This window comes from Terrapene carolina, unplaced genomic scaffold (genome assembly GCF_002925995.2).
Source record: "Terrapene carolina triunguis isolate 2854851 unplaced genomic scaffold, T_m_triunguis-2.0 Scaffold88, whole genome shotgun sequence".
NCBI lineage: Eukaryota > Metazoa > Chordata > Testudines > Emydidae > Terrapene > Terrapene triunguis.
The window spans coordinates 46651146-46672869 of record NW_020664439.1 but is presented as its reverse complement, the minus strand read 5'-3'; the positions used below and the strand labels follow the sequence as shown (position 1 = coordinate 46672869).

General features: G+C 50.8%; 1 protein-coding gene across 2 annotated transcripts in view; it reads left to right on the top strand.

Annotated features, from left to right (window-relative positions):
- The first annotated feature begins 230 nt into the window (after positions 1-230).
- Positions 231-21724, top strand: part of MASP1 (mannan binding lectin serine peptidase 1) — a 51161-nt gene continuing 29667 nt past the window's right edge. Inside the window, exons 1-5 of one of the 2 annotated variants that reach the window (XM_024202392.3) lie at positions 231-497; positions 3472-3697; positions 18289-18466; positions 19694-19825; positions 20733-20929. In XM_024202392.3, the coding sequence (XP_024058160.1) occupies positions 493-497; positions 3472-3697; positions 18289-18466; positions 19694-19825; positions 20733-20929 (738 nt within the window). In that variant the 5' untranslated portion in view covers positions 231-492. The remainder of the gene's footprint in view (positions 498-3471; positions 3698-18288; positions 18467-19693; positions 19826-20732; positions 20930-21724) is intronic. The other variant, XM_026650135.2, reaches the window with a different exon arrangement.

Below are 21724 nucleotides of genomic sequence, written 5' to 3'. Positions count from 1 at the left end.
TTATTTACATTGGACAATTTTGTGTTTCATACATTCCCGGCTCGTCTTGTGCTGGTGTCTCTGCAGCGCGCCCTGTTGAGAAGCAAATTTTAGCCATCTGGCACAGCAGCCTGGAAAAAAAACGTACAACACAAACACACACACACGCATACCCTTGCAGATTTAGAAAGACAAAAACCTAGCTGAGCCCTATGGCTTTTGTTGAAGTCCAGGAGACATCCCTGTGGAGTGAGAGAAGGGACTGTGAGAACAGCCTGGCTGAGCGGAGGACAGTTTCAGCACAGTCAGGTTTGTGTGTGTAGAACTGTAGCAGGCAGAGGAAGGCGTGACCTGCATGGAGAATGCCAGACAACTCCAGTCACACATACACACACACACACACAAATCTGGGTTGAACAAAGATAAGGCAGACAGCGGAGCGTTTGGGACAAGACAGCCTATACCAAAAACACCCTCATTCCAAGCAGTTCAGAAAACACCAACAGCAGCAAAATGAAGTAAGTACCCATCTGGGAAACTGACAAGGGGATTCCCATGCTATTTGGGCAAGGTTGGGGAGGGGAATTGCCTCTGGAAAATACTTTACTTTGATGATTGCTTTTTTTTTTGATTGCTTAGCCTGCGAGGCAAGCAGCAAATAAAACATTGTCCGCGTCTCGAATCCATGCCAGTGCTGGGATTGCGTGCTGGAGTCCCCGGGAATTCTAGCTTACTGGGAGACGACTCACCATGCAGGCTGGCTTTTTTGGGTTGCAAAGAAAGCGTGTGATATCATTGCCACTTAGTGCTTTATTTACATAGCGTTCGCTGGGATTCTGAAAAGTGTGAGTTTCAGCAGAGGCGTTACATACTGTACGTGTTTCTGTTTCTCTGTTCACACCAAAGTCATTTTTCTTCCTTTCCTGAGGATAAGACTTTCCTGGCATGGCAGAGAAGTTTGATCTTATTTTTCCTCCTCTGTTACTGAGAAAGCAAAGCAAAGACATAACAGGCCAAATCTTTAGCTGGTACAAATTCGCATAGCTCCATCAAAGTCAAGGAGGCTTACACGGTTTACACCAGCTACAGATCTGGCCCCATAGATGTATTTCAACCAGAAGAGAAACAGTTTTTCCCTTCGCACATTTTTGTGGTTTCGAAGAAGCCATCAGAAAGTTGCATGTTAAAACTCACTTGCCTTGAGAGAAAAATTGATCCAAATTTCTCAGTTCTCGTTAACTTTCTCTGCTTCTCAGCAAAAGCTGAGGAAAGTGACTGTGGTACATGAAACCACCCCAGATATCTACTGCCCTGCTTTTAAAAGGACTCCATCAGGTTAAAAATAATTCATAGATATAGTTTTAATTTCTCCACTGGCATAGCTAACTCAAACCCTGATCTTGCAAACATTTATCCAGGATTTGTGCATAAATAGATCCGTTGGCTTAAATGGCTTCTGAAAGTCAAGGCCTGAGTGCCTAGTTTTTAAAACTGAAATAATATTTTTAATGGATTTGACTTTTTACACAGTCCCTTTACTGATGCACTTTATTCACTTGGATAATGGAATTAAACTGCTTAGGTTCTGGTTAGTTTCAAGCACGACAGAGGCAGAATGTCTCATGCCAAGCAGACCTCCTGTTTTCACGGGCTTTGTTAAAAAAACAAACATAATTATATTCGATTTTTGTGCCAGAAAAATGCACAAGACTGGGCATCAGGATGGCTGGATTATCAGCATTAATTTCTTGGGACCTGAGACAAGCACAGAATCCAAACTCTGCTGTGACTTTGGGCAAGTCACCTAGGCCCAGAACCAGACAGGACGCCTGAGAAATGGCTGCTCACTTCCATTGATTTCAGTAGAAATTAGGAGCCTGTCTGCCTTTGAGGATCTGGGACTTAACATCTCTGGGCCTCAGTTTCCCCATCTGTAAAATGGGGATAATACCTACCCTCCCAAGAGAAAGAAAGAAAGACTCACAAACAGAAAAGAGGGAAATAGATAAAAAAAATTAACTTTAGCCTCTCCTTACATAACATACACAATATGTCTATTGTAGTGCAGTTATGGAGCTATATAAGCTTGGAGAGTCAGCGCTGGTCTACACTGGGAATTTATATTGGCCTAGCTACATCTCCCAGGGGCATGAGAAATCCACACCTCTAAGAGACGTAGTTATGTCAATCTAACCCCCGGTGTCGACAGCACTAGGTCACCCTAGTGTCCGCCTCTGAGAGAGGTGGATTACCCACGCTGATGAGAGAACCCATCCCGTCAGTGTAGGTAGTGTCTACAAACCCTCAGTGATCCAAGTTTAGTGAGATGAGGGTAAGTACTAATAATAAGGCTTAGCTGTTATAGCCCTGATCCTTTCATTAAGTCTATTTAGGAAGCTCCATTATTTTATTAAACTTTTGCATGTTTATTCTTCCATTAAATTAAAATTTCCTGAACAAAGCAGCATTAGTTGCTGTCTGTTCCTCAGAAAGTGTTAGGTGCCCTGGGTTTGCGAGGAGGCCGTGTGCACAGATAGGAAATATTAAGCCGTAGATTGCACCTTGCACCATATCTTTCAAAGACACTTGATTCCCTATTATCTGAGTCAGCACTGACACTCCCACCCCCAACATGGGGACGCTGTGCTGCTTGGGCGCCCACCGGCTGGGTGAGATGAGGTCCCGTCCACTTGCGTTCATTAACAATCCTAAACATTTCTCATCAGAGTCAGATTATTTGCCCCATATCTCACCAAATTCCTGTTTGGAGTCATTACAATCTGCCTAAGGAAATCCCCCCCATGGAGGAGCCATTCCTGGTTTCATAGAGTTCAAGGCCAGAAGGTACCATCAGGTCATCTTGTCTCACCTCCTGCCCAGGAAAGACTGTTAAATTCCACCCGGTTACCCCTATCTTAAGCTCAAAGGGCGAGTCAACCTTTCCAGTGCCATTGGCTGGATGCTAGTTGTGCAGGGCACCGCCATGGGCCACATACAGAAATATGTGCTCTACAAAATGGCGGCCTTCATGAGGCATGACCTCGCAGGTACGGTGCATGGGAGGTCGCGCCGCTCAGGGATGCCATTTTGTACAGCAGGTCTGCTGAGGGGGCAGACACGTTCAGGGGCGGATGGAATCATTCCCTGGGCCAGATCTGGCCCACGGGCTACCAGTTGGACTACTACAGGAGACTAAACTGCATGCCACAAGGAGGGAACAGGAGAGACCGAGGTGTCGCTAAGGCCCCTGCACTGGCAGGGAATTGTTAAGTGAGACATGCCCAGGTGATTTTGGCAGGTGAACCACATCCCATGCTGCAGAGGAAGGTGAAAAGAACCTCCATGCTTGCCATCCTGAAGCCATAGTGTACCGGTCCCAGGCACTTTTCAGAGTAGAACCACCCTTGAACGCAGGACAAACCAAGTAGATGGTGACCTCGATGGGTTTCAGCCTGGGGAAACGTTAATTTGATCTTCATGTTTGTTTTGCAGGTACCTTCTGACCTGGTTCCTTTGTGCCTTCCTATTTGGTAGTGCAGCTGCCATTGAGTTGACGGACATGTTTGGGGAGATCCAGTCCCCTAACTTCCCAGATTCCTACCCCAGTGACTCGGAAGTGACTTGGAATATTTCTGTGCCGGATGGATTTAGAATCAAACTCTACTTCATGCATTTTGACCTGGAATCGTCCTACCTCTGTGAATATGACTACGTGAAGGTGAGATGCCCAAACGGCTCTATGCCATTGCTGTAGTGTGTCAACCCAAGAGCCAGGAGGGCATGCAGGTTGGCCACATTGGAGTGCTTAGTGTAGCAGCAGCATGGGCGAGTAGCTTTTTTCATTCACAGGGCACAAGCGTTGCTTTTCCAAGTAGGAAACTAAGAGGAAGCTGAGTTGGCGCTTATCAGCCAATGGCAAAAGGGACAGAGGTAGATCGGGTGATGTTCTTTATTGGACTAACGAATATGTTGTGAGGAGGGACAGGCAGGATGTTCAGATTCAGGGCTTAGACCCAAAGTGTGGACCTGAACACAAACGCCAGCACACCGTGATGCTCACTAGGAGAACCTGTGGTGGCAAATGTGCCAGGATCATGGCAGGTGGCAAAGATAATAGAGGCATGATGCCAAGGCCAGGAACATGCATAGAAGATGCCTTTAATTTGGAAAGGCTTTTTCATGTGCCGGGCCTCTCATCTTGAATGCTAAGTGATCCTTGCAGGCTTCGCCTTACCCTCTAGTGAAGAAGAATCCTGTATCCAACTCAAACTGTATCCAGTCCAAGTCATTAGCTATGGGCTTGAGCTGCTAAAAGTTTGGATCTGGTCCCAGACTTCCCAAAGGTCGTCAGACCCAAAGGTTTTGTCTGGTCCATTACAGGAGCAGGGATTGGCTGTTAAAGTTTGTCTCCAGATTTCCAGGCCGTCTTTTACAGTCACCCACATTGTAGGTAGGACTTTCTGGTTGACATCCCTCCGTGGGAGCTGTAGCAACCCTGAGCAGTCCAAGATTTCAGGCTGACACCTCCTCTGAACGATAGCATCTCCAGCCACACCACATTTCCTTACTACCATCCTGGGGCAAACAGAGCCGTGCTGCCACGGAGCACTACTTACTGGAGCAGCCAGTACAAACAAGGCAATACGCCTGTAGTTAGCTCCCCCTTTCTGTGCTGACTCTGGCCTATAGGACTGGACATACGTTACCATTACCGAAGGTTGTCAGTAGAGCCGAGTCCAAATCCAACCTCCAGTTCCAAACCCCACCAATCATTGAGATGGGAGGAGCGTGGATCTGGAGCTGACTTTCACGCCTTAGCCCCCGTCTCGTTTCCAGCTCATTTCAATTTCTGCTTTGAGAAAACAAAACAAAAATGCTGGTATTTTATTCTTCCTGCTTTAGTTGTTGTTTGAACTGCTCCATCGTGCTGGCACCGTTTCCCTTACTAACAGCGCTCGCTGCTATTTGATTAGTCCTTTCTGCTTTTCCTGGCTCTCCTCCAAGAACAAAGGTCACAGACACATACATATATATATAACTTTACAAAAAAGCAATGAGTTTGAAGATAGAATTCATTGGAAACTCCCCAATTCCAAGCATTACCCTTCACTCCCTCCCCCAACCCTCACGTTCTCGTCATAACAATCCCTTTTATTTGCACCTGGTGCCATTTGGCAGCAGAACTCTCCTCGCTCCTGGGTTTCCATAAGAAGCTGGTATTTTTCACAAGGATTTACATCTCGGCTGTATAAATTTGCTCCAGGCTGAAATTTAGCCTGCAAAGCCTCAGCCAGGGAATTACATTCTTGATGTGAAACGCTCAGCAACATCCATCTGGCTGTTTTGATGGTGACCTGAAAACTATCCATATGTATTTAGATGAAATAATTACAAAGTTCTGACTCAAGTGACCTGGCTAGAAAAAGTCAGGAGAGTGTCCAAGTGGCTGTGCGAATCTATGGAGATTTCCATCCTCGGTTCATCTCCCCAGCTTTTGTTAATATCGGTGGATTTTATGAAGGGGGCATACGCTCTAAAGGCCCATCGAACTGAGTGGGAGACTCTCCATTGATTTTGATGGATTCTGGACCAGCCAATGCACTCTACAACATCACCACTGCACAAACACCTGGGCTAATCCATTGTGACCATTATTGTAACACGGAAGAAAATCCTGGCTCGGGACAGGAAGAGGAAAGGTCATGTGGTGCGTCGGCCATTTGCCTCTGTTTCCCAGAGGTCAACACGACTGAAGCCAAGAGTCATATTAGCCAATAAGCCGACATGGGTGAAGGCTTCCAGACTGACAGCTGCTGAATTCAGGGCAAAGGATGAATCACCTCTGAGCCAATCAGAGAACATGTCCAAATCTCTGCTTCCTGATTGGTTCGTCAGAGGTGAATAATAACTTTTCCGGAGCTCTAAATCCATTCCTCGTTGAAAACAATCGTCGTAAAAACAATAAAGAAAGAGAACGTGCTCCTCACAAGGAATTGGGAACTGCGATGAGCCTAGTGAAGGGCACGAAGAATTCCTCCTGCAAAGAGAGATTGAAAAGATTGCGCTTGTTCACCTTAGAAAGGAGACGTATCAGAGGGGCCGGGAGAAAAGTACAAGAAATTACACACACACAAACCGACAGGAAAGGAATGTTAAGGGAGCAATCTCAAGCACTCAGAAGCTAGGAGGTACCGGAATGAAGGTCTCCTGTGCAATCTTAATTCGGCCCCCTTGTACGTAAGCATTATGAAACCATCTTTAATTGTATGAGCACGTACTGTTTTTTTCCAGAGGATCCCTGCCTTAATCAGTGCCAGGGATGGATGGTGCTCACTCAATATTTTCTTTTATCCTCATTGTTCAGTGGGTGGCCCCAGCCCTTATTTACTGGCCCCCGTTCCAACTCTGCTCTGAAGACAGAATCATTAATTTCCTTGTGGGTTTTTCCAGGGTGCTTATATCAAAGGGCTTCACAGATATTAATGGGTTTATTCTCCCAGCCTGCCTATGAGGTAGGGCAGTGCTATTATCCCCTTTTTACAGGTGGGGAACCGGGGTGCACAGAGACATTAAGGTCATAGGTGTTCACTAATTTGGGGTGGCTGATTTGAGCCCGCTCGGACCTGAGTTTTCAGCATACTTAGTATTATACCGCACTTGATATGTTCACAGCACTGACTTCAGTTGTAGCTGTGAGTGCCCAGCGCTTCTATAAGTCAGGCCCCAGCTTCTCAAGTCAGGCAGCAAGAAAATGAGGAACGCACAGCTATGGCCACCTGTGGAAAGGCTGGTTGAAGTGACTTGTCCAGTATCACACAGGGGCTCTATGGCAGGGACAGGGACAGACTCCAATTCTCCAGCACAGCGTTCAGCATGAATCTCTCCCTTCTCTCCCAGCCGGCCCCTGCCTTGTTCGCTGCACACCTTCCAGCTTCTGCAACAGAGGAGGCAGAGATCCTACGGACAACAGCCTCCTTCCCTACAAAACCCTGATTCGCCCCAGGACTGGCCTGTCCCAAGCTCTCCGCCCCCACTCCCCCAGGTCTGCCTCTTGTCCCCCCTGCATTCGAGTCAGACAGCTTCCTCCACCACACTGGGACTAATCACAGCGTAAGGCCTAGGTACTGCTTAGTGGGAATGAGGTTATTGGAATGTGGGTAAGGAATGGTGTCCCTAGCCTCTGTTTGTCAGAGGGTGCAGATGGATGGCAGGAGAGAGATCACTTGATCATTACCTGATCAGTTAGGTTCACTCCCTCTGGGGCACCTGGCATTGGCCACTGTCGGTAGACAGGATACTGGGCTGGATGGCCCTTTGGTCTGACCCAGTACGGCCGTTCTTATGTCCTTATGGTCCTCCTGGGAAAATCTGACTCAGTTTCCAGGTGAACCGGTGCCAATCGGGATGGTTTTGTGCACGGTCCCACCTGAGACTTAGGCCTGGTCTACACTACGGGGGGGATCGATCTAAGTTACACAACTTCAGCTACGTGAATAACATCGCCAAAGTCGACGTACTTAGAGCTACTTACCGCGGGGTCCACACTACGCGATGGCGACGGGAGACGCTCTCCCACCGACTCCCCTTGCGCTTCTCATTCAGGTGGAGTACAGGAGTCGATGGGAGAGCAATCTGCGATCGATGCATCAATCACCGCACATCAGTCCCCCGGTATGTGTAGACAAGTCCTAAGCGAAATGCCTCAACTTCGGTGGAATTTCTCACCTCGCTCGGACCCAGAAAATCAAACCAGGGATGTGACTCCGAAATAACAACAGATTGGCGTGATCTCTTGCGAACCAGACCAAGCAGCTTCACACAGCTCCGGGTAATAGAACTGGAGGAGGGGCAGCTTGAGATTCACCGGAACGAGAGTCAATGATATTCATTGTTTATGTCACCTCAGGGCACTTTACGGGCAAACTGGGAAGAAACAGCCTCATCCCCAAGGAGCTTACTGTGCTGGGTTGAGGTTTTCAGATCTAACTCGGGGATCTAGACACACAACTTCCATTCCTTTCAAGGGAGGGATTCTGCCAAAAGCCCCTACCTGGATTTGAAAATTTCACTCTAAGGCCCCGTCCGTGTTCCTGCAGTTTTATGCACACAGCAGGGATCTCTGTCATAGGAGTCAGCCCGGCGGATTTAATAGCAGGATCAGGGCTGAGGTTAGACATTCCTGACATCGATTTTAATCTGGTCATTTATTTATTATAATTAAGAGTCAACCCTTTGAATGAGTCGATTGCATCGCACTCTGCACATCACGAGCCTATGTAACCCACATCCTCTCTTCCCTGGTCTTTGCATCAGCAGTGATTCAGGAAATCACTTAAGCTTGTACTTAAGGCCCATTGATATCAGTGAGATTTTAGCATGTGCTTAAGTGCTTTCTGGAATTAGGGGCTCAGTTTGCAACCCCCACATGTTGCACATTGTGTAAATGTAAACAGGGCAAGGAGAGTCTCTGAGGGCTTGTCCAGCTATTCCGGAATTGCTCCCCGTGTGAACACTCTAGTCCGGAATAAAAATCACTCTGGATTGGGAATAACTAGTGCACTCGCCAAGTTTATTGTGCGAGAGCTATTCTGATCAATCTCCTCGTGTAGACAAGCCCGTACTGTTTGTTCATGCAGCACCCAACACAATGGAGCTCTGAACTTCTGGGTGGCGCTGGCACACTGACCGACACAGGGGAGGGCGTGACTGTAAGATAAAGTCAGGAGACTTTTCATTGTTGAGAGCAGGCCTGTCTCGAGTGGCTGCAGATTTTGCATTCACAACTAGATGCAGAGGCAAGAGAGGCTGATTAGCTAGGAAAGGCCAAGCCAAAGAGGGGAGCTTTTAGGAGCAGCTGGAGGAGAAAACCAAGGTGGTTAATCACCTTGGATCAGGGAAGCTGCTCAATAGGGGCATCATGAAAGAAGCCGGTATTTACGTTAATCCCAGGAGGAAAAATCATTGCGTTGTGATACTGACGTGATTCCCCCGAGGACTGCAGCTGCATTCAGGGCGTGGGATGCAAAGGATCAGCCTCGTGCTGTTTGAGGCACTGCGCTACAGGCTCCAGGTTTGCCGGCCCTAGCCCACAAGGAGTGGAAGGAACTGGTGGAGACCCTGCTCTTGCGAGATGTCTCCAGTGAAGTATATTGCAAGACCACAGGCCAGGCTGGACTGTGGAAAGGCCAAATGGTGCCCCAGTTGGTTGCTTGATTTTAGAAGTGTGTATAACACTGCAGAATGGATACATCTTGTGCCACGCTCAAGCCACACGATGCCCTCTTGACAGCATCAGTGAGCGCCCCGTCCTGTGCAAATTTTTCACATTTCCGTGGGACTGCGACTTGCTGCCATAAAAGGATCCCCGCGGATTTGCCTTTATCGGCGGTTGTTTCCCCGGCCTTCGCTGGGCCATGTTGCACACTTGCGTGGTGTTTGGTGAGTCCCCACTTACAGATTCCTCCGCTCAGTGCTCGGACCACAGTGCTGCAAAGGAACGTCTGGATGTACTGGATGACGTAATCGACAACATTCCTAGAGAAGCTTTACCGCAACGTATGGTCAGATTCATGGCATTCAAAAAGGCCGTATTCCTGGCCGATCCAGAGAGTGGAGATTCCCACCCCATGGGAATATCGTCTAGTGACATACAGTCACTGTCCTGTGTCACCCACCCCTACCCAGATTAAGTGTACAGCCAAGGGGATGGCCAGGACACCACTGCATCTGACTGATCCCTCACTGCCAGGATGACGCCTTGAGACCCTTAGCAGCCAGGGTAAGACGGAGTTGCTCTGTCTTTATTACTGGCTCCAGGTTTGTACATCTTTGCCCTCATCCCACTCTCCATTGCTCCAAGCAACAAGCACAGCTCAGCCAGTCCAGAGAACCTGGGGCTGTAGCTAGAGTGAGACCCTAGCAAGATACAGAGTTTTTTTTAAACGTTTTCTAAACGATGGGCCAAATGAACGGCTGGTGAAATGGAATTGTCCCTAACTGCCTAATTTGTATGTGCACATTTGCATGCTCAAGTGCCTCTAAGTACCAGCTTAGCACAATCACACGCATATTTTCAGGACAATTTAGAAAACGTAGCCCATAAGATGTATATGCACCTAGAATCTTCATTCAAACCATCTGCTGGGCTAGTGTAACAGCTGTGATCCCTGTGATCACCAGGGAACTCCAGATTTAACAGCATGAGTGGCAAGAAAGAAATCTTGGAGGTATCAGGGATAGTTCTCTGAAAGCCTCTGTTCAATGTGCAGTGGCAGGTAAAAAACGCAAACAGAATGTTAGAAACCAATAGGAAAGGGATAGATAATAAGTCAGAAAATATCATAATGTCACTGTATAAATCCATGGTACGCCCACGTCTTGAATACCGCCTGCAGCTCTGGTCACGCCCATCTCAGAAAAGATATATTAGAATTGCAAAACGTACAGAGAAGGGCAACAACAATGTTCAGGAGTATGAAACAGCTTGCATATGAGAGAGATTAAAAAGACTGGGACTGTTCACCTTAGAAAAGAGATGACTAAGGGGGGATATGATAGAGATCTATACAATAATGATTGGTGTGGAGAAAAGTGAGCAGGGAGGTGTTATTTACCCCTTCACATAACACAAGAACTAGGAGTCACCCAATGAAATTAACAGGCAGCAGGTTTACAATAAACATAAGGAAGTATTTCTTCACACAACGCACAGTTAACCTGTGGAACTCATCGCCAGGGGATGTTGTGAAGACCAAAAGCATAACTGGGTTCAAAAAAGAATTAGACGAGTTCCTGGAGGATAGGTCCATCAATGGCCCTTAGCCAAAATGGCCAGGGACACAGCCCCATGCTCTGGGTGTCCCTAAACCTCCAACTGCCAGAGGCTGGGAGTGGACGACAGGATGGATCACTCGATAATTGCCCTGTTCTGTTCATTCCCTCTGAAGCACCTGGCGCCAGCCACTGTCAGAAGACAGGATCTTGGGCTAGATGGACCCATATGGCCGTTCTTATGTTCTTATGTCAGTGACTGGGATGTGGGTGGTCATGCCCAGTGGCTAGAGCAGGAGTCGAGTCAGAGCCCAGGCTCAGAGCTGGAGTGAGAGGCCAGAAGCCAGAGCCCAGAGTCAGCACCAAAGTCAGAAGCCAGGAATTGGAGCCGAGGGTGAGCCTGGAGTCAGGCAAAGCAGGAGCAGGGCTGGGTTCAGGGCAGAGGCAAGGAAAAAGCAGGCCCTGGAGCTATCACAACTGTGAGCAAATGCATTAAGCAGCTGCTCAACACTTCCTAACTCTACCGGTAGTTAAGCACTGGAACAGGTGACCCAGGAAGGCTGTAGACTCCCCGTCATTGGAGGTTTTTAGGAACAGGCTGGACAAACACCGGTCAGGGAAGGTCTAGGTATGTTTGGTCATGCATCAGTGCTGGGGACCGAACTAGATGACCTCTCGAGGTCCCTTCCAGCCCGACATTTCTAGGTTTCTATGGATAGAGACACAAACATTGAGACAGAATCTGGACCCCTTCCAGGCGATGGCATTTTCTCTCAAGACGAGCCCCACGTACTCAACGTAAGAGCCGCACAACCAGGCTTGCAGAAAAGAGCAGCGTCCTCACTGAAGGTATCTGCAACTCTTTATCTGCGATGGACTCCATCCCCTCCAGCACATGGCGCGGTGACAGGCCTCTGGCAGTAAAATAAACAGCAAGGTCACCCTCCCTGGTTAGTATTTGCTGCTGCTGCTGAGGACTGTATACTTTTTCATAGATCATTTACATCCAGAGAGCCGGCTGGTAATTAAATCTCGGCTGTTTGTTTGGAGTGTCCCCGTCCAGGGTCATTATGTCAACATTTTCACTAGAGAAGATGTGTCCCTTCGGGAAACATCAATTGCAGCGGAGAAATTCACTGCAAGAATACGCTGAACTGAATCCTGGTTTAAAAAACAGCAACATTCTCTCCATTGCGTGTTAAATCCTCTTAAAAGTTGGACAACAAAATGCCTTCGGCTTTTACTATCTTTTCCAATTCAGTCAACCTCGCGTCCGTAGTTCAAAGCCATTTGCACCCATAGGGTAATGATTGATGAGCATTTCTTCTTGGACAATTGCTGAAGAAATGAGGTCTACCTAGGCACACACTGAGGCAAGAGATGCAGCCCCTGCTCCATCAGATTTCATATTCAAGGCCAGATCCTCAGCTGGGTTTCAGTCCCCACAGTTCCTTTGACTTAGGCAGAGCTACAACGGTTTTGTTGACACTGCCCTTCGTAGGGCACCGGCGGAAGGATAAACAGGGCAATAACACCTTGGAGATGGGTTTGAAATCCCCAAGTGAATGGAATTTCGTAAGCTCCAAATGGAATTTGGTCTTTCCTCTCAGCACTGGAAATATCTGCAGCAGGAAAGCAGCACAAAGCAGGCGGTCAAGAAACACAGCCATCACCGCTTCCTTTGCCCTCCCAGGAATGCACTAATCGGACTGAGGAGAGCAAAACATACCACTTGTAATGTATAGAAATGGCTCATTAGGCAGAGCAATCCCAGGGCAGGGCTGAAGGCCCTCTGGGAACATGACAGCAGGAGGGGAGATACCGACAGATTGGAGAAGGACCTTCAATAGCGTCTGCAGAGCTTCTCTGCTTTTAACGCGTACAGCCGTCTCGTGAAATAAGTCACACGGTATGTGGGATCCTCACAATGATGATTCTTATTAGTAGAGATGAGGCCAAGTTGGGACATGAGCCCCGAGCCCCCTCGGTCCCAGCAGAAAGTCAGATCTGAAGGATGTAGGACGGGTTCTCCTCTGCCTCAGGAGCAGAACAGCGGATCTACACCCCTGGAAACTTTGAGGGAAGTTGGGGCTCAGAACCGATGGCGGAGACCTATCTTCATTCATCGTTTAAATCTGGCGGTTGGGAGGGGAGGTGTTGAGCTGACATTTCAGCTGGTGTTCTCGTCTCCTTGTGGGAAGGAGTTCCCCAGTCTACGTCCAACTCCTGGGAAGGTTCCTGTCTCCGACACTTGTGACTCTCCCCCTGTTGGCGGACAGATTCGTTGTTCCAGTACAATGGAGCTGTGGTGGGAGATCACAGTTGCAGAGGGGGTGGTGTCTCTCGGGTAGCTACGGTCAATCCCACAGAGGGCTTTGAGTATTGGGGCAGAGGCCTGGTGAGGCAGAGCAGAGAGCAAAGCGCCCAGCTGAGGCCTTCACAGCGTCGGCAAGCAGATGGGCTGCTGCGTTTTGTACCAGCTGCAGCATTTTCCGGGAGCTTTCATTCTCCATATGCTGCCTCTGCCTTGTAGGCGCCATACTGCATGCAGATGGCTTTCTGCTTTGTGCGGCGGGCCTGTCTGCAGCTGGCGTTTGCACTGGATCAGTCGGACACCGAGGCCAGCAGAGAAGTGCTCACAGTAACGTGAGATGATGTATGCCCTGGTGCTGCGAGCGTGGAGTCGGGGCCTGGAGTCTAGGTTAAATCTAGCCAGGGTTGTAGATCGGCTCCACCTTTACATATCTGTCCTTCATTTAATGCGAAATCTAAAACTGTCACGGTCCAAATGCTGCCCCCTGTCTCTGTGGGCCAGTGCAAGGCAGAAAGGGTGGGCCCTATGTCCCCGGTGAGCCAAGAGCCAGGGACCCACAGGGGCTCCCTGCACCCCAGGGTTTGGAGGGGAGGAGCTAGGCATGGGCTCAAAGCAGTGGGGCTGGGGCCAGGGGAGCAGCACAGTGAAATCCTCCAGCCCAGGAAGGGGGACGGCACGAGTGCCCAGGGCTGCTGCTGCCTTGAGGCAACAGAAATGGCCAGGCAGAGATGTCGGGGGAATGGATGCCACGCCAAGCTTGCCACCCAGCCCCCGCTCTGAGCCTGGCACCTCCCCCGGGCGCTGGGTTGCAGGCCTGGCACTAAGGAAAGAATTTGCAGCTCTGCATGCTGGCGAAAGCGTTAGGAACATCTTGAAACCTCCTGCCTGTCACGCTCACAGTTTCCACACACACACGCCTCACTCGTACAAACACAGCCCTGTCCAACTCACAACCCCCCCCACACCCATTCCCCTGACTTCTGCAAACACACACACACAATCGCCGCACACACCCATTCCCCTTCCTCGCACGCACACACTCCTCGCACACTCACTTGCCTCTCTCTCACACCTGTCGCACTCTCAGACCTCTTCATTTGGTTGGCGGGGGCCCCTCGTGTCACACCCACCCCTGTCCGTATCCCGACAGAAACAGGAGCTCAGTCGCTTGGCCGCCCATCCTCACATTCCCAGGACAGGCCAGATCGTCCAAACCCACCAGCATGCAGAGCCCTCTCCTCTGTGGGGCACGGGGAGCAGCCATTCCAAACCCCGACACCAGACAATCCTCCGGAGGGAGGGAAATGGGAAGATCAGGGCAGCCTCAGTGCTGATCCATCCTCTGGGCAATGGGGGATGGCTTCTTTAGTCCTCCCCTTAATAGAATTCACTTGGCATGAAAGGGAGCAGTGCTGGCATGAGCTGGGAAAGCAACATTCCTCCCCCCCCCCGCCGTCCCCCAGTGAGAGGAAGCAGGGGGGCTCTTCCTATTCAAATCTCCTCATAGGAATGCAGGCAGGGTGCTGCGAACAGCAGCTGGAAGGGGTTACAATGCACAGGCCAGCATGGAGCTAGGAGCCAAGGGAGAGGACAAGCTGACAACAGAAAACCACAGCAGCGGGCCCAGATGGGTTTACCGCAGCAGCGTTCATCTGGGGTCTCTCTCTGCTCGGTACAGCAGGCAATCTGCACACCCGCTGGTTTTCACTGAGGGTCTGGCAGCGTCATTCCCAGCATGGGTACGCGTACTCCCACCGGCCTGATGGAGCCAGCATGCTACAAATAGCAGTGTACCTGTGATCTGCATGGGCAGCCACCCCAGCCAAGATCCTAGGGGCGTACTCAGGGTGGCTAGCCCCTCCCGCAGCCTGTGCACCGGCTCCGTCGGCGCTCACACGGGTATGTCTGCCCAGGATGGAAATTGTACCTCCAGCGCCAGTGAACTCCAGCAAAGGCGTATGAGAGCTTATTCCGATGGGTAATTAAACAATACCGGCCTACTGAAATCCGGGGCTGACAGTCATTTAACATGATTCATTTGTCCCCCTTCCGTGGAGAGATCACAAAGAGGAACGTTTTCCAAAGCATCCAAAGTTCCATTTTCAAAAGCGACCTGCAGGACTTTCAGTGGGACTGGGGCATTGAAGCCTTTTGAACTTGGGAACCAGACGTCACTTCAGATGTGTTAGAAAACTTGACCCCAGTGCCTTTACCAAACGTCAATGAATTTAGCCTCCCCGTCCCACTAGGAGTCAGGAATTAGCTCCATTTTATACAGGGGAACGAAGAGCTACAGAGCAATTTACCCGAGGCCAGAGGCAGAGCTAGAGCAGAACACAAGAGTCATCTCTCCTTTGCCACAACGCCTACAAAAAACCTCTCAGCGGTTAGGCGGCTGGTGGACTGAGATGACTCTCTCTGACGTTGACCAATATTGTCGCACTGTGGCTTTGGTCACCTCTCTCTGCCTGTATCCATCGGTATACTTAGGCTGTCAGCTCTGCGGGGCAGGGCGGGTCATTTCTGTTCTGTGTTTGTACAGCGCCTTGCACAGTGGGGTCCTGGTCAAGGACTGGGGTGCCTACGTGCAACCATGCTATGAATAAATAATAATCGTAATAATCACTTATATATGAAATATATTCAGCTAAATGAAATTTCACTGAAATAGGCTGTTTCATCGAAGCCGAAATGTTTTGGAGAGACATATCAGTTCCAATGACGTTTTCATCAGAATTGTTTTGAGGTCTGATGCTCTCGGGTTATTTCTGAGCAGAGAGAGAGGGGGCGAGTGCCATTTGGACACAATTCCATTTCGTGAAAAAAGTTCAAAGGGTTTTGGTTTTGTTCTGATGCGTAACGAAAACAAATTTTGAAACCTCAGGAATAGTTGTGAAATGGAATTGTCCTACTGCTGACGGTTCTTATAATCTCTGTGTGTACCACATAGGCCCCAGGAGGCTAGCATGCAAAAACACAGGCATGCAAATTCAGAGGAGAAAGTTTGGAGACTGGGCTGGGGTGGGGCGGTACTTGGTCCCATCTGCTTATTTAAAAAAATCTCCCTGCCCCTGTTCCTAATCGCTCTTTCGGATATTAAAACTGAATGCAATTCCACAGGCTCCTGATGCAGTTCAATTACTTATGGCACTTTGCTCAGCTGAGACACTAAAACTAGGCTGGTCAATTTCACTTTGGTTCCTAGTCAGTTTCACTTTCTGGATCTGGTTCACAAGACAAAATCGGTTGGGTTTGGGTCTCCAACACTGCAGGGGAGCATACATCCCAACAACACTCCAAACACTTCTCAATTCAATTTTTAAAAATAAGCCTGTGGAAATCTTTGGGTTGGTTTGTTTCTTTTTAACAAAATCTAAACGCTGGGCCTCCCTCTCCTTGATGTCCTCCCTTGAATTTGCTGATTGGAGCGCCCTTTGTCGCCCTGTTACTCTGCCTGGCATTCTCCTGGGGTTCTGAAGAGGCTCCCAGTAAGCGCAGAGAAGGATTAAGCGGTGCCTGTGGAGCTGATCAGCATATAGGCAGGAGATGGGTGGGGGGATCCTTCCAGAGGCGAACAGCTGTGAATATAAATTGCACACCTTGGCTCTAACCTTCACATTCTCTCCTCCTCCCTGATTCCCCCCTCTCCCAAAGCAGACTCACCTCCCCTTTTCTCTGTTATGTGTAGCTGATATTACCAGGTCTTTTGGATGTCTCCCTCTGCCTGACCAGGTGGGTGAGGTAATATCTTTAGCAGGCCAACTGCTGCGGGTGAGAGAGAGAGAGAAGCTTTCGCTTGGAAGACACAGAAATAACCCCTGATTTCTGTCCGGGAATAGAACACACAGCAGTGTCCCTGACCCTGCATGTGTATGTCAAGCTAATGTTGCGTTATGTCACTTCGATGTTGCGTCTTAGGGACAGAGGAATTACCACATTGCATCAGATCAATGGCCCAGCTAATGCTGTCCGTGAGAATGGCCAGTGCCAGCTGAGGTTTCAAACATCCATAAGGGACACCGATAGAACAACCTCACCAAGAGGAAGCTGCTTCTTAACCGCAGGCAACTGGCTTTTGCTGCAACGATGTCATGAAAGATGCATAGCCGTGAGCTCGCTGGGATGGACAGTATGTGAGGGAAGTCTGCAGTATCCTTGCCAGCACAGGGCCTGGTAGGTGGTTAAGCAGAAGACTTCAGTCTTCAGGGATGTAAATCTGGCGGCCCTTTGGCAGCCGTCGAGAAAAGAGTTGTTGGTTTCTCTGTCTGCCTCCAGCATAAATCTGTAAGCGGCATCCTGTTGTCAGGCTCAGCAGAGAGGTTAGAATCAAATGGATCATGAGGAGTGGGCTCTCTCTCTCTCTCTGTTCCCTGGTACACTAGCAGGGTTGGGGGTGAGTGGAAGTTCATCCAGACACTGTGCAGATAAAGAGGGAGCTTCAGTCTCCAGCAGTGTCGATCTGACATGTCTCGCTAGCTCTTTATCCTCTAAAATGTAGATCTATCTTTTTTAATTAAAAGAAAAATAATAACCCTATGGAAACTATTTTTTCATACCTCATGAGAGAGTCACTCCTCGGCTGTTCTTAAGCACTGTTAATTAAGACAACCTGCTGAACCATTTCAAGTGGTCACATGATAGATGGCGCTTGACTCTCCGCCTAAGCTGCGGCAAACAGAATGTGAGTTCAATAGGAAGGGGGACTTTATGTAGCTGCAGGATGGGCCTGGGCAATGGGGCAAGCTACCAAGAGCAGTTGCAAAGATGCCAGCTTTGGAGTGCTTCAAAGCTCATCTGTTCTTCATCAGTTGGAGACGCCTTTCTCAATGTTCAACTGCAAGTTATTGGGTTCAGTGGTGTTTACTTATCCAGCCGGGGAGAAAAATTCCCTTCGCTACAGACATTACTGGGTGAAGTCCTGTGGCTTGTGCTGTGTAGGGAGGGGTCTCACTGGCTGATCATGGTGGGCCCTTCGGGTCTTAGTGTCTATTAAATGGGTGGTTTAGGAAGAAATCTAACTTGCCCTGATACAGGATTGACTAGAGACCTCACTCTTCCACACCAAGTCAGTCTCCTCGTTGATGCCTTTGGTGGCCTGAGCCCTTTCCTAGGAGTAGAGTGTCAGCTGTGAATACCGTGCACCATGCTGGCTGCCTCAGCTGAGCAGACTGGTGAGTCTCCAGCCATGGCTTGTGTTAACGGAGTCTTTCTTTGGCTTTTAATAGGTTGATGCTGAAGACCAAGTCTTGGCAACTTTCTGTGGCAGGGAGACTACAGACACGGAGCAGGCCCCTGGGCAACAGGTGGTCTTGTCTCCGGGTCCTTACATGGGCCTCACGTTCAGATCTGACTTCTCCAATGAGGAGCGCTTCACTGGCTTTGATGCCCATTACACAGCAGTGGGTAAGTAGCCCCTTTGCAGAGCCCCTGGCTCTCCATCATTCTCTCTTCTTTATCCTCTTCTGATTTAGTCTTGACCCCTGCAGCGGCAAAGTCTGTTGCGTGCACCATGGGCTGGGTAATAACCCGAGAGGACTCCATGTTTCTAAACCTAAACTGGTTCTTTATTAGGAAAACTATTTACAGAGATGCTCCAACTGCAGCTAGCATTCCAGCCACGTGCACACAGACTGACTTGCTGGTGCCTCTTCCTAAGTCTTCCCCCTCTGCAACCTCTACTCTTCCCTCCAAGTTCCAGGCAGGTTGCTACAGAGTAACAGATTGTCAGGTCGGTGTCTGTCGCTCCCCAAAGTGCCCCCAGATTCTGGGAATCGGGGCTTCAGGCTGATATACCAGCCCAGCTCCTGCGCTCCAAGACTGGCCCAGCATCACCTTTCCCTCTCATACTCTAAGGAATCCCCAGTGAGATTATCCTACCCTCAGCCCTCAATTTTGGGGACCAGGCTTCAGACCCCTTAATCCACCCTTGCATATCAGCTGCCATTTTGGTGATGTGGAGAGAACTTTTAAAGGAAATTGTTCCATCTACTATTTATGGCTGCTTTGAGAGACTCTTACACCCGGGTGACATCATGCAGTTACTCCCGAATTATGCCGATGGAGCTGAGAGCAGAATCTGGCCCGAAGTGTTTAGAAGGCAACACACAGTGATCAGAGGTCTGGGAGACAGAGGGAACAGCCTAAGCATGACCCCTTGTAACACACATGCACACACAGCCCTAGGGCCCCGGTCCCAGCCGTCGAATTCCTGCCCTGCGGGGGCACGCCATTGATAGACAGTGCGTTGCGGTTACAAACAAAACACTCACTTTCGGCGGGACGGTTGACTGTGTAAGGCTGTAGGATCACCCCTACGCGGTGGGGCAGGTGTGCCGATTGCCAGGGCGGGCTGGCGCCTCCTTTTCTCACACCAGTCAGCCCCGTGTTCACCCATCGTGGGATGGTCAGATGTGGGCTATTGCTTCAGCCCATTACAGACGAGCCATGAAATCTGGTCCGAAACCTCGTCGCCATCTGGTCCGAGTGCATTCTAGCTCCTCCTCGTTGCCTGTGTCTAAACGCCCCCTTGGGAGCAGTGCCGGGGGGGGGGGGGGGGGGGGGGGGGGGGGGGGGGCGCCCGTCTTGGTGCCTGCCTTTCTAACGCCCCGCTCTCCTCTCGCTCCCCTGCAGATGTGGACGAGTGCCTGGAAAAGAGCGACGAGGAGCTGGCCTGCGACCACAACTGCCACAATTACATCGGGGGGTACTACTGCTCCTGCCGATTTGGCTACATCCTGCACTCCGACAACAGGACCTGCAAAGGTACGGCCCGGCTCCGGGCTCTGCACATCGGGCAGCTGGGACAGCTCATGCCGCGCGCTCTGCCACGCTGGGCCCTTATGGCAAATCTGCCCTCCCTTGCCTGTGTCTTCTTTCCCTGGGACTTGGGGAGCACGCTGGCCGTGCGCTCTCTGCTCGGCGTGCCCGAGTGGGTGTGGTCGGCCAGCGTGGCCGGTTCACCTCTGCTCTTGGCATGCGCGACACCAAAGAAAAGACTGACCTTGGACCCAGAAGGCATTATCTTCGGCCTTGATCGTGCATCAGGACTGGCCGGTGCAGATTCCTGCGACCGCGCCGAGCTCCGCTGTTCACGAGGGTCTCAACACGCTTGTTTGGAGCACACCTGTAAGGGGGCTCCCTGCCCCCGAGCAGCCTGCGGGGGTTACGGCAGGGAAGGGCCAGTGGCTCCACGATGACGCAGAGCCACCAGCCAACCTCCCTGGGAGTGCGTGAGGGTTGGAGCAGCGATGGGGGCTGTGACAGCAGAGCAGCCTGGGGATGGAAATGTCCTTCCATGGATCCCAGTGGATCTCCCCTGCGCCCAGCACTTGTGCTCGGGATGCGCAGAGCACTTCCTCTCAGCAGCGATGGGCCCGATTCCCCTCTGGCTCGCACCAGCGTAACTCCATTGGCCTCGGTGGCACCACTCCTGATGGGCCCGGGTGGGCGTGAGATCAGGATCCGGGCCGGAGTTGCTCTGTCAGCGAGGTTAGGTCAAGGTATTCTGAGGGGAGATTGCCCAGGTCTAGGACTAGGAGACAACACGGGGTCCACAGGAGCATCAGCTGCTCTATGGGGCAGCAGACCGGATTTGAGCCCTGGGCTCCATCCGGGACCAAGGGTCTAGCCCAGAGAGGCCGGTTGCTCAGGGTTCCCGTGTGCCTTTCAGTGGAGTGCAGCAGCAACCTCTTCACCCAGAGGAGCGGGGTGATCACCAGCGCTGACTTCCCCAGCCCCTATCCCAAGAGCTCCGACTGCCTGTACCGCATCGAGCTGGAGGAAGGTTTCCTCATCAGCCTGCAGTTCGAAGACAGCTTCGACATCGAGGACCACCCGGAGGTGTCCTGCCCCTACGATTACATCAAGGTGAGCTGGCTGGGCTGGCCCCAGCTCCGGGAGATCTCCGGGCATGAATCCCCCCACGTTACCTCACCTCCTAGCTCATCGGACCACCCGCGACCCAGGCCCAAGTGGGGACAGCCAGTGGGAACTGAGCCTGCTTACAGCAGGGCTGAATATTTACCGCAGATCCGCTCCAGACAGCTCTGGCTGAATTTAAGCCCTGCCTGCAAAACTAAAAGCCCACCACTGAACATTTGCTGAGGTTTTACTCAAGCAAACTCCCTCCATTCCCTGAGTAAGAACAGAGCCCCAGCTCACCCCCTGTTTGCAGCACCCCCTGCTCATCCAGCACTGGAGCCCGCCTCGCAGCCCCAGCTTTGCCCGTGCACCCCATTCCTGAGCCATCACGCAGCACCATGGCTGGGTCAGTCCTGAGCGTCTCAGGGCCTGTGTGTGACCTTGCGAAGCCTTTGAGATTTGGGCAAAGATTCACTGGAGACCAGTGAGCAGTGCCCCTCCTTGTCCCCGCCCCGGCATTTCATAGAGGGGCTAAGGGTCTATATCTGCAAGGCCTCCGGGTGTAGTGAGACCCACGCGCCAGCCCCCGGGCGTAGTGAGACCCACGCGCCAGCCCCCAGGTGTAGTGAGACCCCCACGCCAGCCCCCGGGCGTAGTGAGACCCCCCACGCCAGCCCCCGGGCGTAGTGAGACCCCCCACGCCAGCCCCCGGGCGTAGTGAGACCCCCCACGCCAGCCCCCGGGCGTAGTGAGACCCCCCACGCCAGCCCCCGGGCGTAGTGAGACCCCCCACGCCAGCCC